The sequence below is a fragment of the Stegostoma tigrinum genome, chromosome 34, assembly GCF_030684315.1.
Source record: "Stegostoma tigrinum isolate sSteTig4 chromosome 34, sSteTig4.hap1, whole genome shotgun sequence".
Taxonomy (NCBI): domain Eukaryota; kingdom Metazoa; phylum Chordata; class Chondrichthyes; order Orectolobiformes; family Stegostomatidae; genus Stegostoma; species Stegostoma tigrinum.
Genome location: NC_081387.1, coordinates 19,145,377 through 19,161,396, shown reverse-complemented (window position 1 = coordinate 19,161,396; position 16,020 = coordinate 19,145,377). Strand labels below are relative to the sequence as shown.

General features: G+C 53.7%; 1 protein-coding gene across 1 annotated transcript in view; it reads left to right on the top strand.

The window, feature by feature from the left end:
* Positions 1–15,236, top strand: part of LOC125446313 (neurogenic locus notch homolog protein 1-like) — a 128,339-nt gene extending 113,103 nt beyond the window's left edge. Inside the window, exons 29-34 of the mRNA XM_059639448.1 lie at positions 322–409; positions 3,588–3,729; positions 4,786–5,087; positions 6,538–6,685; positions 9,774–9,871; positions 10,586–15,236. Coding sequence (XP_059495431.1) covers positions 322–409; positions 3,588–3,729; positions 4,786–5,087; positions 6,538–6,685; positions 9,774–9,871; positions 10,586–11,335 — 1,528 coding nt within the window. The 3' untranslated portion in view covers positions 11,336–15,236. The remainder of the gene's footprint in view (positions 1–321; positions 410–3,587; positions 3,730–4,785; positions 5,088–6,537; positions 6,686–9,773; positions 9,872–10,585) is intronic.
* Positions 15,237–16,020: the final 784 nt, after the last annotated feature.

Sequence of the window (16,020 nt, the reverse complement as noted above, 5' to 3'; positions counted from 1 at the left end):
GCCCTGAGTACAATGCCCCTACCCACCTGGCACCCTGCATTCCCGGCATTCGAACTGAATGTGGCTGCTGTGGGCTTTCAGCTTTCAGAATGCAACCAGGGGCAAAGGAGGGAGTAAGCCTGTTTCCGAGGCTCCTACGATCCGAAAGAACTGTCAGGATGGAAGAATAGTTTTTGAAGGAACGCTGCTTGGAATTTCCCATCAGAAATGCGGAACACTCCCCATTCATCAAAAAGTCAGGGCTTGGTAGGGAGAATCCCACAGGGAGAAGGGGACATCCTTTCAGAATGTTCTGACCCACTTTGTTCCCTTCCACTGCAGGATCCTGAATCAGGAAACCGACTGTGAGGATGAAGAAGAAAATCAAAATTCCTTGGTAGACGGCCCACCCAGCAACAAGAAATCCAAGGTAATGTCGAACGCTGAAGGGGAGATTTAAATAGTGGCGTCCAAGTGTTGTCGTCATGTTTTCGTGGAGTGTACAAGACAAATATGTTGCTACTGAGAGAAAGGCTGCTGACCAGAGCACACAGCTTTAAGGCTGGTGTACTATTTTTGTAACCACTAGTGTGGATAAAGGGCAGCCACTTGCCACTATATGATTTAGATTTCCACTGGATTTTTGACATTACAGTCGGAATAAGATCTCCAGGAGGTGAGAATGGTGTAATAACATGACAGAGGGCTGGCCCACTGTAGAAGGAAATGGAAATTTTTTTTCATTGACAGTCTGTAACTGGCGGAGTGCTGTACAGGATCAGTGATGGGACCTTACCTACCAGCGCTGTGTTGTGGATGAAGAAACAGAGACGACCTGAGTTTGCCGATGATGACGAACCTGGGTCGGATTGCAGTTTGTAACAACAGTGAAGCTGCCAAGACACGTTTCGAAAGGTTTTTTTTTGGAAAGTTGTCCACAAAGGGAGTGGGACCACATGAAAACGCAGTGTTACTCGTTCGGTGTTAGAGCTGAATAATCATAGAATCCCTGCAGTGTGGAAACAGGCCATTCAGCCCAACAAGTCTGCACTGCCCCTCTGAAGAGATTAGATTAGATTCCCTACAGTGTGCGAACAGGCCCTTCGGCCCAACAAGTCCACACCACCCCTTGGAACATCCCACCCAGACCCATCGTCCAAAAACCCACACACCCCTGAACACTGTGGGCAATTTAGCATGGCCGATCCACCGAGCCTGCACATCTTTGGACTGTGGGAGGAAACCGGAGCACCTGGAGGAAACCCATGCAGACACGGGGAGAATGTGCAAACTCCACACAGACAGTCTCCCGAGGCTGGAATTGAACCCGGGTCCCTGGCGCAGTGAGGCTGCAGGGCTAACCACTGAGCCATCATGCCAAAATACATAAACCTCAATTTTCCCACATTATATTCCACCCACTGAGTTTTTATCTGCTTGCTAATCCTTTTTCTATCCCTCTGCAGTTTTGTTGTATCATCCCCACTTCTTGCCTCGATCGATTTGGTGTTGCATCCCACTCTGACTCATTCTCCTACCCCTGCATTTCCCCATGTCTAACCTAAACACTCCTGGAGACTACAGGCAATTTAGCATGGCAAATCTGCCCAACCTGCACATCATTGGACTGTGGGAGGAAACTGGAGCACCCGGAGGAATCCCATGCAGACACGGGGAGAAAGTGCAAACTCCACACACACAGTTACCCGGGGGTGGGATCAAACCTGGGCCCCTGGCACCATGAGGTTGCGGTGCTAACCACCGAGACACTGTGCTGCCCCAAAAATACATCCATTTTCTTCATCCAAGGCCTGAATGCACAATGTAAATACTTCCTGTGGCACTCCTCTAGTTACAGGTTGTCATCCTGAACTGCACAACACTTATCACGATTCTCTGCCTTCTGTAACTTAGCCAGCTTTCTATCTATGATAACATGTGGCCTCCAAAACCATGGACTCTATCTTATTAACTAGCCTAATGTGCAACACCTGTTAAATGTCTCTGAAGATCCAAATATGTGACATTTACTGGTTCTCCTTTATCCATCCTACATGTCACATCTAAAAGAAGTTCTATGGAATTTGTCATTCTGGAGAATTGGGTACTGTTCTGCCTTCAACATGAAAGAAAGGATCTGACTCCCAGCAGAACCAGCTGGGCTGCAGCCTCACGGAATTGATCCCTGGGATGAGGAGGTTGTGCTGAAATGAAGGGCTGAGTCAAACACACTTGGACTTCCTGCACTTGAAAGAATCAGAGATTATCTCATTGAGACACTTTCAAGGTTCTGAGGGGCTTGCAACCCTCTGACAGTGCGACACTCCCTCAGTACTGACCCTCTGACAGTGCGGCGCTCCCTCAGTACTGACCCTCTGACAGTGCGGCGCTCCCTCAGTACTGACCCTCTGACAGTGCGGCACTCCCTCAGTACTGACCCTCTGACAGTGCGGCACTCCCTCAGTACTGACCATCTGACAGTGCGGCACTCCCTCAGTACTGACCCTCCGACAGTGCGGCACTCCCTCAGTACTGACCCTCTGACAGTGCGGCACTCCCTCAGTACTGACCCTCTGACAGTGCGGCACTCCCTCAGTATTGACCCTCTGACAGTGCGGCACTCCCTCAGTACTGACCCTCTGACAGTGCGGCACTCCCTCAGTACTGACCCTCTGACAGTGCGGCACTCCCTCAGTACTGACCCTCTGACAGTGCGGCACTCCCTCAGTACTGACCCTCTGACAGTGCGGCACTCCCTCAGTACTGACCCTCTGACAGTGCGGCGCTCCCTCAGTACTGACCCTCTGACAGTGTGGCACTCCCTCAGCACTGACCCTCTGACAGTGCGGCACTCCTGCAGTACTGACCCTCTGACAGTGCGGCACTCCTGCAGTACTGACCCTCTGACAGTGCAGCACTCCCTCAGTACTGACCCTCTGACAGTGCGGCACTCCCTCAGTACTGACCCTCTGACAGTGCGGCGCTCCCTCAGTACTGACCCTCTGGCAATGCGGCACTCCCTCAGTACTGACCCTCTCACAGTGCGGCACTCCCTCAGTACTGACCCTCTGACAGTGCGGCACTCCCTCAGTACTGACCCTCTGACAGTGCGGCACTCCTGCAGTACTGACCCTCTGACAGTGCGGCACTCCCTCAGTGCTGACCCTCTGACAGTGCGGCGCTCCCTCAGTACTGACCCTCTGGCAATGCGGCACTCCCTCAGTACTGACCCTCTCACAGTGTGGCACTCCCTCAGTACTGACCCTCTGACAGTGCGGCACTCCCTCAGTACTGACCCTCTGACAGTGCAGCGCTCCCTCAGTACTGACCCTCTGACAGTGCAGCACTCCCTCAGTACTGACCCTCTGACAGTGCGGCACTCCCTCAGTACTGACCCTCTGACAGTGCGGCACTCCCTCAGTACTGACCCTCTGACAGTGTGGCACTCCCTCAGTACTGACCCTCTGACAGTGCGGCGCTCCCTCAGCACTGACCCTCTGACAGTGCGGCGCTCCCTCAGCACTGACCTGATGCCCAGGGGAGAGGATGAGAAAGTGTTTGGGACAGGATTTGGCTGTTTGTGTGATCATGCTATTGTATGCTTTCAGTCTGAGGTGATCCCAATGCTGCCCGATCATCGCAAATGGAGCCAGAAACACATCAAGGCTGTTGTCAATGTTCCTCAGTCTGTAGCACTAACCCCACCACAGGAAAACACAGAATGCGTGGATGTTGATGCAAGAGGCCCAGGTATGTAGGCATAAGCCAATTTCCTGGGTCCCAAGTTCCATGATGACAGGACCTACTTGTCGTTTTCCATGGAAACACGGTCTCGGGTCCCCGTGCAACAAGTTCTAGTCACGGGTTTCCTTGGCAACATGGCATACTCCCTGCTTTCAGGCACCATGACCCAGTTCCCATGGCGACGTGGCCAACTCCCAGTTCCCATGGTAACCCGTTACCTACTCCCAGCTTGCATGGCTCCATGATTTATTCCCAGCTTCCATGGCAACGCGGCTTACTCTTGGCTACCACGATGGGTTTGGAGACCCTGATGCACTTGCAGGTTCCATCGCAATGCGATGTGTCACTGGGCCTGCAGCCCAAGTGCACAGGAAGGGCCTGCCACCTCCTAGGAATGGCCAGTGGGCCTGGTTTTCCTTTGCTCCGGGCTGGCTGGGCGAGGGTCTTCACTGAAGATGGAGCAGTGTAATAGAGACCTGCTTCCTCTCCATCTCATCCTTGTTTCCTGTGTGTCTCTCTCCCTCCTTCTTCATCCCCTCCACACTCTCTCTCCCTCTCCCGCCGGCTCTCTCCCTCTCCCACACTCTCTCTCTCCCCCTCCCCCACACTGTCTCTCTCTCTATCCCCCCTCCCTCGACACGCTTTCTCCCATCCCCTGCCTCTCCCTCTCTCTCTCCCTCCCTCTCTCTCTCCCCCTTCCATACTCTCACTCTTCCCCTACCACCACACTCTCTCTCCCCCCAACACTCTTTCTCCCCCTCCCTCCCTCTCTCTCTCTCCCCCCCTTCCCTCCCTCTCTCTTTCCAACCCCCTCCCTCTCTCTCCGCCTCCCATACTCTCACTCTCCCCCCACACACTCTCTCTCTCCCCCCCAACACTCTTTCTCTCCCTCTCCCCGACACTCTTTCCCTCCCTCCCTCCCTCTCTCTCTCACCCTCCCTCCACCCCTCCCTTCCTCTGTCTTCTCTCCTCTCCTCCCTCCCTCCCTCTCTCCCCCCCTCCCTCCCTCTCTCCCTGTCGGTGATGGCTGTGAGCCCTCCTGTATCCGGTTGTGGTTTTCAGATGGAGTGACTCCGTTGATGCTGCCGGCCTGCGCTGGCGGGGGCCTGGGATCCGGCCTGGCCGAGGCGGAGACCACGGGAGGCTCGGCTGGCGTCATCGCAGACCTGCTGGGCCAGGGGGCCAGCCTACAGCTCCAGACGGATGTGACCGGCGAGACGGTGCTGCACCTGGCTGCCCGCTTCTGCCGGGCAGATGCCGCCCGGTGCTTGCTGGACATGGGGGCGGACACCGACGCTCAGGACAGATCGGGGCGAACGCCGTTACACACCGCTGTGGCAGCTGATGCACTGGGAGTCTTCCAGGTACACCGCACCGTGCAGCAAAACCCTCCAGCGCTCTCCTCTCCGTGCCGCACTTCACCGTGCCCCATCGCGGAGACTCTGCCCACTTCGCCAATTCACTGTAACACGCCTCCCCTTCGGCGTCGCGTGCTCCCAGGGCCGGCCCCCGCTCCCTCTTGCTCCCGTCAAAATAAAACCCCTTCAGCCCCAGGATGACTCCCTTTGGCGCTCACCCAAGTGGGCATCATTTCCCAGAGCAGCGTTCATTTTGCCCCGTCGCTATATTGCCCTGAGGGTAGCTCCGAGTCAACCGCGTCGCTGTGGGCCTGGAGTCACATGTAGGCCAGACTGGGTAAGGATGGCAGCTTCCTTCCTGAAAGGGCATTAGTGAACCAGATGGGACTTTTCCTGACCGTTGTCTTCAGAGTTATCATTATTTCCAGATTTTCACGAAATTTGCATTCCACCGTCATGGGATTTGAACATTACCTTCATCAATCATTAGGCTGGCAATAATACGGCGAGGTCATTATAAAAGAGTGAGTTACGATCTGGAATTGACTGAGTACAAGTCAGGAGTGTGAAGGAACACTCCCCACTTGCCCTGGATGGGTGTAGCCCCAACAAACCCTCAGGAAGCTCGCCACCACCCAGGACAGAGCAGCCCCCGCTTCATTGGCGCCACATTGAGAAACATCCCTAACCTCAACCATAACCCTCGCGCAGGTCACCATCACGTTCTCGAGGGCAACGGGGAATGGGCAATAAATGCCGGGCCCAATCAGTGACCCCCACATCCATTGGGTGAGTAAAAACGTATTACAACTGACGCTTGGTCGCAGCAGTGTGTACTATTCACAAGAAGCACTGCAGAAATTCCCCAAGGATCCTCGGACAGCACCTTCCAAACCGGCGACCCCTTCCATCGAGAGGGACAAGGGCAGCGGGTACATTGGGAATGCCACCGTCTGCAAGTTCACCTTCCGAGCCTGACTTGGGAACACATCCTTCACTGGATTAACATCTAGGAGCTCCCTCCCTAATAGCCGCGCGGATGTTCCGACATCGCAAACTGTAGCATTTCCAGTCGACCGCTCCCTCCCACTTCCTCCCAGGGATTGGGGATAAATACTAGCCCAGCCAGTGATGTTCTAAATTGGGATTAGCTGAGCACGGCAGTGGGGGATGGAGTGGCTGCACAGTTCCACCTACAGGCTGCACCCTGAAATGACAGTGTTACAGGGCAGCTGTTTACATAGGGATATCCAGCTGGTAATATGGGCATTCCTAACATTGGCAGAGAAGCCCCTGACACAACAGGTTTGACAACAGGGGTGGGGGGGGTGCTGGGGAAGGGGGTATAATTTAACAGGAGGTGGGCACAGTATTGAAACACTTCACACAACACCGATCACTCCCTGTGCCCCGCGAGTGGCCACATTTAACCCATCCTCTCCCCACCCAACCACAGATACTCCTGCGCAACAGGTCGACGGATGTGGATGCGCGGATGCATGATGGGACAACGCCGCTGATCCTCGCAGCTCGTCTCGCAATCGACAACATGGTGGAGGAGCTCATCAGTTGCAACGCAGACGTCAGTGCAACAGACAACCACGGTACCCGGGGATACAGGGACGTGGCACTCGGGGCTCGGGGGGTACGGGGTTCAGGGATAAGTGGATCGGGGATACGGGAGTACGGGGGCTTGCGAGCACCAGGCTCGGGCGTATGGGGATATGGGACTTGCGGGAATGGAGCTTGGGGAACACAGGGAAAAGGGACTTGGGAATGCAGGGATGCATGGCTTACGGATAAGTGGCCCGTGGATAGAGGGCTCATGGATATGGAGCTCGGGGATATGGGGATACGGGACTTGGAGATACGGGGATACAGGGCTCAGGATTTCGGGGATGGAGACAAACAGGGGATATGGGCCTCCGTGATACAGGGATACAGGGGGATATGAGACTCGGGGATATGGGGGCAAGAGGACATGGGGGTAAGAGGCTGGGGGATACGGGGAAGCAGGAATGCGAGGCTACGGGGTTACAGTACTCGGGAATGGGGGACACTTGAATATGGGTATTGATTATATAACGATACAGGGATATAACGCCAAGGGGATAGGGCGTCAGGGATATAGGGATACAGTCATATGGGGTTTGGGGATACAGCGATGTGAGGCGAAGGTGTTAGAGGGCTTGGGAAATGGGGATACTTGGATATGGGTGTCGAGGGTCTGGGGATAGGAGGATATGAGGATACAGGGCTTGGTGACACGGATTTACAGGGGGAGACAAGGCTAACAGGGGGATGGGGCTCACGGATATGGGCCTTGGGGACAGAAGACAAAGAGATGCTGTGGAGAGACTACAAGGAGGACTGCAGTAGATTTTGCAGATACACCACAGATGGAGGTAAAGTCACAGTAAAAAATAACACTGACAGCAAAAAACGTAGCACATTGATCCTCTGACAGTGTGGCACTCCCTCAGTACTGACCCTCTGACAGTGTGACACTCCCTCAGTACTGACCCCCTGACAGTGCGGCACTCTCTCAGTACTGACCCTCTGACAGTGCGGCACTCCCTCAGTACTGACCCCCTGACAGTGCGGCACTCTCTCAGTACTGACCCTCTGACAGTGCGGCACTCTCTCAGTACTGACCCTCTGACAGTGTGACACTCCCTCAGTACTGACCCCCTGACAGTGCGGCACTCTCTCAGTACTGACCCTCTGACAGTGCGGCACTCCCTCAGCACTGACCCTCTGACAGTGCGGCACTCCCTCAGTACTGACCCTCTGACAGTGCGGCACTCCCTCAGTACTGACCCTCTGACAGTGCGGCACTCCCTCAGTACTGACCCTCTGACAGTGCGGCACTCCCTCAGTACTGACCCTCTGACAGTGCGGCACTCTCTCAGTACTGACCCTCTGACAGTGCGGCACTCCCTCAGTACTGACCCTCTGATAGTGAGCCGCTCCCTCAGTACTGACCCTCTGATAGTGAGCCGCTCCCTCAGTACTGACCCTCTGACAGTGCGGCACTCCCTCAGTACTGACCCTCTGACAGTGCGGCACTCCCTCAGTACTGACCCTCTGACAGTGCGGCACTCCCTCAGTACTGACCCTCTGACAGTGCGGCACTCCCTCAGTACTGACCCTCTGACAGTGCGGCACTCCCTCAGTACTGACCCTCCGACAGTGCGGCACTCCCTCAGTACTAACCCTCTGACAGTGCGGCACTCCCTCAGTACTGACTCTCTGACAGTGCGGCACTCCCTCAGTACTGACCCTCTGACAGTGCGGCACTCCCTCAGTACTGACTCTCTGACAGTGCGGCACTCCCTCAGTACTGACCCTCTGACAGTGCAGCACTCCCTCAGTACTGACCCTCTGACAGTGCTGCACTGCCTCAGTACTGACCCTCTGACAGTGCGGCACTCCCTCAGTACTGACCCTCTGACAGTGCGGCGCTCCCTCAGTACTGACCCTCTGACAGTGCGGCACTCCCTCAGTACTTACCCTCTGACAGTGCGGCGCTCCCTCAGTACTTACCCTCTGACAGTGCAGCACTCCCTCAGTACTGACCATCTGACAGTGCGGCACTCCCTCAGTACTGACCCTCTGACAGTGCAGCACTCCCTCAGTACTGACCCTCTGACAGTGTGACGCTCCCTCAGTACTGACCCTCTGACAGTGTGGCACTCCCTCAGTACTGACCCTCTGACAGTGCGGCACTCCCTCAGTACTGACCCTCTGACAGTGCGGCACTCCCTCAGTACTGACCCTCTGACAGTGCGGCACTCCCTCAGTACTGACCCTCTGACAGTGCGGCACTCCCTCAGTACTGACCCTCTGACAGTGCGGCACTCCCTCAGTACTGACCCTCTGACAGTGCGGCACTCCCTCAGTACTGACCCTCTGACAGTGCGGCACTCCCTCAGTACTGACCCTCTGACAGTGCGGCACTGCCTCAGTACTGACCCTCTGACAGTGCGGCACTCCCTCAGTACTGACCCTCTGACAGTGCGGCACTCCCTCAGTACTGACCCTCTGACAGTGTGGCACTCCCTCAGTACTGACCCTCTGACAGTGAGACACTCCCTCAGTACTGACCCTCTGACAGTGCGGCACTCCCTCAGTACTGATCCTCTGACAGTGTGGCACTCCCTCAGTACTGACCCTCTGACAGTGCGGCACTCCCTCAGTACTGACCCTCTGACAGTGCGGCGCTCCCTCAGTACTGACCCTCTGACAGTGTGACACTCCCTCAGTACTGACCCTCTGACAGTGCGGCACTCCCTCAGTACTGACCCTCTGACAGTGCGGCACTCCCTCAGCACTGACCCTCTGACAGTGCGGCACTCCCTCAGTACTGACCCTCTGACAGTGCGGCACTCCCTCAGTACTGACCCTCTGACAGTGCGGCACTCCCTCAGTACTGACCCTCTGACAGTGCGGCACTCCCTCAGTACTGACCCTCTGACAGTGCGGCACTCCCTCAGTACTGACCCTCTGACAGTGCGGCACTCCCTCAGCACTGACCCTCTGACAGTGCGGCACTCCCTCAGTACTGACCCCGGACAGTGGATTGTGTTTATAAACACACGTCAGTGTCAGGGATCAATCACACATTGTCAGTGAGAAATGAGCTTTAGTGCATTAGTAGCTGATGGTCCTGATCCGACTCTGCTCCCTCAGGTAAATCAGCTCTACACTGGGCTGCCGCTGTCAACAATGTGGACACAGTGATGGTTCTGCTGCGAAATGGAGCTAACAAAGACCTGCAGGACCATAAGGTAAATTCACAGGAAGTATCCCTCCTGGGGACGGACCTACTCCAGGGAATGTCACTGCGTAGACCGTTCTGTGTGAGGGACTGTGTTTCTGCAACCAAATTGGGAATATCGAGGCCTAATATGACTCTGCTGTGGGCGTGTGTGATGGGGGGACAGTGCAGAGGGAGCTTTACTCGGTATCTAATCCTGTGCTGTCCCTGACCTGGGAGTGTTTGACGGGGGGACAGTGCAGACGGAGCTTTACTCTGTATCCAACCCTGTCCTGCCCCTGTCCTGGGAGCGTTTGATGGGGGACAGTGTAGAGTGAGCTTTACTCAGTATCTAACCCCGTGCTGTCCCTGTCCTGGGAGTCTTTGATGGTGGACAGTGTAGAGTGAGCTTTACTCTGTATCTAACCCCGTGCTGTCCCTGTCCTGGGAGTCTTTGATGGGGGACAGTGTAGAGTGAGCTTTACTCAGTATCTAACCCCGTGCTGTCCCTGTCCTGGGAGTCTTTGATGGGGACAGTGTAGAGAGAGCTTTACTCTGTTTCTAACCCCGTGCTGTCCCTGTCCTGGGAGTGTTTGATGGGGACTGTGTAGAGGGAGTTTTACTCTGTATCTAATCCTGTGCTGTCCCTGTCCTGGGAGTGTTTGATGGGGGACAGTGTAGCGGCAGCTTTACTCAGTGTCTAACCCCGTGCTATCTCTCTCCCTCTCTCTCTGTGTTGCTACAGGAGGAGACCCCACTGTTTCTCGCTGCCCGGGAAGGGGGTTATGAAACGGTACAGTTGTTGTTGGCAGAGCAGGCTAACCGGGAGCTGGCCGACCACATGAGCTTCCTTCCTCGTGACATAGCGGCTCAGCGCCAACACCATGACATTGTGGAGCTGCTGGGGGAGTGGTGCGGGTCTGGAGACCTGGACCAGGCCTCAGCTACGCAGCCCTCGGCCTTCGCCCCTCCCCCGGCCCCTGCTCCTTCCCTTCCTCAGGCCCAGGCCCCCAGGAAGAAGGGGGGCAGGCATTGCTCTCTCCGGGGGCAGACCCCTGTGGCCCCTCGTCCTCCCCAGATCGACCTGAATAACTCACTGTACGTCCCCCTCCCCTCCTGCTATCGGACCCCTTGCCCTTACCCAGGCCCGGGAGTCCACCAACGCTTCCTCCTGGGTCTCCCGGACTCCTCGGCCTGGAGGCCCGTGCCTCCCTGGGTGGGTTTCGGAACAGCCGAGGTTCCCGCTCCCCCTCCCGGGGTCCGGGAGCAGACCCCCTCCACCTCCAGCCCCTACCCCACACCCCCGTCCCAGCACGGCTACCCGTCTCCTCCCATCCCTGAGCCCGGACCCCGGGCACCTCAGGTTGCCCCCGGGAGACACCCGTTCCTCACTCCATCCCCCGAGTCTCCCCCCGATGCCTGGTCTAGCTCTTCGCCCCCTCCCCACTCCGAGCTCCCCAACTGGCCCGAGGGCCTCATCAGCCCAGCCTCTTAGACAGAGGGTGGACGCTGCCCCGTTCACAGTCACTCACACTCACCTTTACACTCTCACTCACACTCACCTTTACACACACACTCACACTCACCTTTACACACTCACACCCACCTTTACACACTCACCTTCACACACACACTCTCACGCTCACTTTTACACATTCACTCACACCTTTATACACTCACACGCACTCACCTTTAAACATACACTCACACTCCCCTTTACACACACACTCACACTCACATTTACACACACTGTCACACTTACCTTTACACACTCACACTCACTCATTCACACTCACCTTTACACACTCACATTTACACACACACATTTACATTTACATGCACATACTCACATTTATATATACACACACCAACACACTCATGCATTTACACACAGTCACTCATGTTTGCACACACACTCATATTTACACATAGTCACATTTACACACTCATACACATTTACACACACCCACCCATGTCATATGCTCACACATTCACACCTCACACTCACTCACACACTCTCACTGTTACAAATTTCACACACACACTTACTCACATTCACACAGTCTTATTCACACGCATGCACATTCTCACACACTCTCTCTCTCTCTCTCTCACACACACGCACGCGTGCACGCACACACGCGCACACAATCTCTGTCTCTCTGGGACCCAGGCCGATTGGTCCACGCGTAGGAACACTGGCGCTGTGCCACATCAAATCCCCACCCCATGTCCCGCTGCCTGCTCGAGTGACCGAGGGAGTGGGTTGAGGGTGAGGGTGAGGGATTGGCGTAGCTCGGCCATGGCATTAGCTGGTATGCCCCCCCTTCCACCCGGCACTGTGGCCGTATCAGAGGTACAGTCTGCCCACCATTGCAGACTGTTGCTCCTGTGCTGTCAGAGCCCTGGCCCACCTTGGCATACAGACTGCACTTATACGTTCTGGATGCCACCGGGCTTCAGCCAAACTCCTCCCTGAGGAATGATGGAGAGAGATGTGATTTATAACCCCTAAACCCCACACCTCACCTCCCCCTCACTCTCTGCCGTAAAGTCCACCCCGACCAAATCCGAGCGAGATCAACAGGGCACACTTACCTGCTGTTGCTCCGTGCCAGCTGCAGCGAAAACCAGTCTGCCCCCTGCTCCCCCAAAAGCCATACGAAGCAGCCTCCCCTTTCCGACATTGGCTTCTCTTTCTTCCTCACCATCCTGAAGAGGGCCGAGGTTTAAAAAGACACTTCACCCCTCTGCTCCACCCTCTCGCCACAGTCACTTCACACCTTCCACCCCGTCCTCCGCAGCCTGCCGTCCACCGAGAGAAGGAGGTGGTGATGTTGTGTAACTGCGAGGAGGATGGTCATTGTACCAAGGGTGCCCGTTCTCCTGGAGGTGCTGACAATCCAAAAAAGGCAGTGTGAAGAGATAGCACCAAGCCATCACCAACAGGACAGAAAACTCCAGCTTCTAACAGTTCAAAGCTGCTCTTCCTAATTAGAGTCGTAGAGTCATACAGCGTGGAAACAGACCCTTCGGTCCAACTCATCCATGTCAACCAGATATCCTGGGTTAATCATTTGGCCCATATGCTGTTTAAATGCCCCTGATGTGGCTGGGTTAACTACATTGGCAGGCAGGGCGTTCCACACCCTTACCACTCTCTGAGTAGAGAACCTGCCTCTGACATCTGTCTTAAATCTATCACCCCTCAATTTGGAACTATGCCCCCTTGTACAAGCTGAAGACATCATCCTCGGAAAAAGACTCTCACTGTCCACCCTATCTAATCCTGGCAAGTACTAGATTGGGTCACTAATTAGACTCTGGAAGGACTGCCTTATATCATTTTTACTTTAAGGATACCTTACAAAAGGGTAACCAACTCCAGTATTCTAAAATCAAAACTCCAAAAATGGTATTAATTTATATGCATATCATACACCTCTCATCATACATCCAAGTTTCTTGGCATTTCAGAGCTTTGCAAATCTTTCATCGCTGAAATAATGGTTCTTTGTCATTCTTCCTGCCAAAATTAACAATTTAATATCTTCCACAGCTGTGTTTTTCAGGACACTGCCCATTCACTTAACCATCTTTATCTCTTCATAGCCTCCCACACAACTGTATTTCATACTCATATTTAAAAAAACTTAAGCTGGAGATCTGAAACAAAAACAGAAATTAAGCATATGGATGATGAGGGGATAGTGTAGGGGGATGGGCTTAGATTAGTTCACAGGTCGGCGCAACATCGAGGGCTGAAGGGCCTGTTCTGCGCTGTATTGTTCTATGATCTATGTTCTATCCCTCCAAACCCTTCCTACTCATGTACCCATCCAGATGCCTTTTAAATGTTGTAACTGTACCAGCCTCCACCACTTCCGCTGGCAGCTCATTCCAAACACGCTCCATCCTCTGTGTGAAAAATGTTACCCCTCAGGTCCCTTTTAAATCTTTCCCCTCTCACCATAAACGTACGCCCCTCTAGTTTTGGACTCCCCTACCCGTGGGAAGAAGACCTGTCCACGCCCTTCATGATTTTTTCAACCTCTATAAAGTCACCCTTCAGCCTCCGATGCTCCAGGGAAAATAGCCCCAGCCTATTCAGCCTCTCCCTATAGCTCAACCCCCCCCCCGATCCGTGACAACATCCTGGTAAATCTTTTCTGAACCCTTTCAAATTTCACAACATCCTTCCTATAGCAGGGAGACCAGAACTGAGCACAGTGTTCTCAAAGTGGCCGAACCAATATATGACCACAACATGGCCTCCCAACTCATGTAGCTTTTGGACCAAAGATGTGAGAGGAGGGTTAATTGTGGGGTGGAGGTGGAAATGGTGATTAGGAACCAGGGAGCTGGTTCAGCCATTGGAGTCCATGATGCATGTCCAGGGCAACAGAAATTGCTGCAGCAGCTCAACAGGCCCTGGTGACGCCTGTGCAGAGGGAGAGAGGAGACACAGCATTAATGTTGTGAATGCAGAATTAGGCTGCATCGTGTCCCTCTCGGAGGACCCTACAATTGGATTTGGAAAGGACAGCTGACACAGATTTGGTGATACCCTACTCGAGGGAATGGGTTATATAAACGACAGGGCTAATGGGCAAAAGCAGGGTGGGGTGGGGGCGTGGGGGACCAGTTGGATAGGTCCGCCAAGGTGTCAGCACAGACACAATAAACAACTGGCTCCAACTCAAGACATTTAGCAGGTCTGTAAGCCTCCTCTCCAACAGTGTTCGCGATCAATCCACTAACGAAAGGAAGTTAGAAACGATGGTCTCTGGCCCGCATATGCAACCTGCAGGTGATCTGTAATGATTTGTATGAATGAGGAATAAGTCATTCACCCTGTCTAGCCCCGTCCAATCCAACCATGGCTGACCTGTATGAGTTGCCATTCCATGTCCCACAGGAAATTGACGGCGTGGCAAGCTGCCCTCTGCTTGAGTCACTGCACCAACTTGTCAGTGAAACCAAAGCTGGGATACCCCTTCTCCGAGGGCCCAGTTAGCTCAGCTCTCAGCATGTACCCAGTACCACCAACTGTGTGGGTTTGATTCCCACACCAGCTGAGTTTACCATGAAGAACTCTCCTTCTCAACCTCTCCCCTTGCCTGAGACGCGATGGCCCCTGGGCTAAACCACCACCATCTCTCTCTCTCTCAGCGAGCAGTGCAGTGGGACTATGACAAAGTTAACACTCTCACATCCTTTGGACCACACAACATTGGAATTTTCAATCCCTCGGCAAGATAGAGGCCTTACTCCAAGATGGTGTCAAGAATTAATTTCTTTATTGTATTTATTGATGTCCCACTTCCGATCTCTCCTGGTTACTTAAATGCAGCATTTTATTAAAGAGGTTATTTTTGATATTATTTTATAAATACTGCGTGTGTGGTCTTTGGACCTAATACTCTCGTGTTTCTAATAAAAGGTTTGTGGACAGATTTGATGTGTGTGAGGAGTGTTTATACTACATTATCAAGGCCAGCAACATTCCAAATCACTGTGATCCTTGAAATGATTCAGTGTGTCCGAGTTCTGCTGGTCTCTGTTCCAGGGTAATACCTACAGAGGTTCCAAAGTGTGCATTACGTGACTGTTAATTTACAGGAAGATTGTGGCCCGTTCTCTGTATTTTTGGTGGGTGTTTTACTCTGTATCTAACCCCCTGCTGTCCCTGCCCTGGGAGTGTTTGATGGGGGACAGTGTTGAGAGAGTTTCAATCTGCATCGAACCCTATGATGTCCCTGTCCTCAGAGTGTTTGATGGGGACAGTGTAGAGGAAGCTTTACTCTGTATCTAACCCAGTGTTGTCCCTTTCCTGGGAGTGTCTGATGAGGATGGTGCAGAGGGAGATTTTATAAACCCCTATAAATTCACACCACAATCTCTTACACTCCAGGGAAAACAGCATCCCGGTTAAAAGAGCACTGTTAAAGTGAATGTTCATCCTGCAGAAAGTGAGTCTGGGGAATTATGCACAGAACATAAAGAAACACTAAAGAGATGCGAGTGACATCACAGAATGTGTTTGGCTGTGAATCGAGAATTGGAAGAGGTAAGCAGGAAAATTGCAGTCACCAGGGAAGTGGGACTGAGCAAGTTCTCGGAGATGTGGACAGACAGTTCTCAAGTCCTGATGGATTTCATCCCAGAACTTCCAAAGAA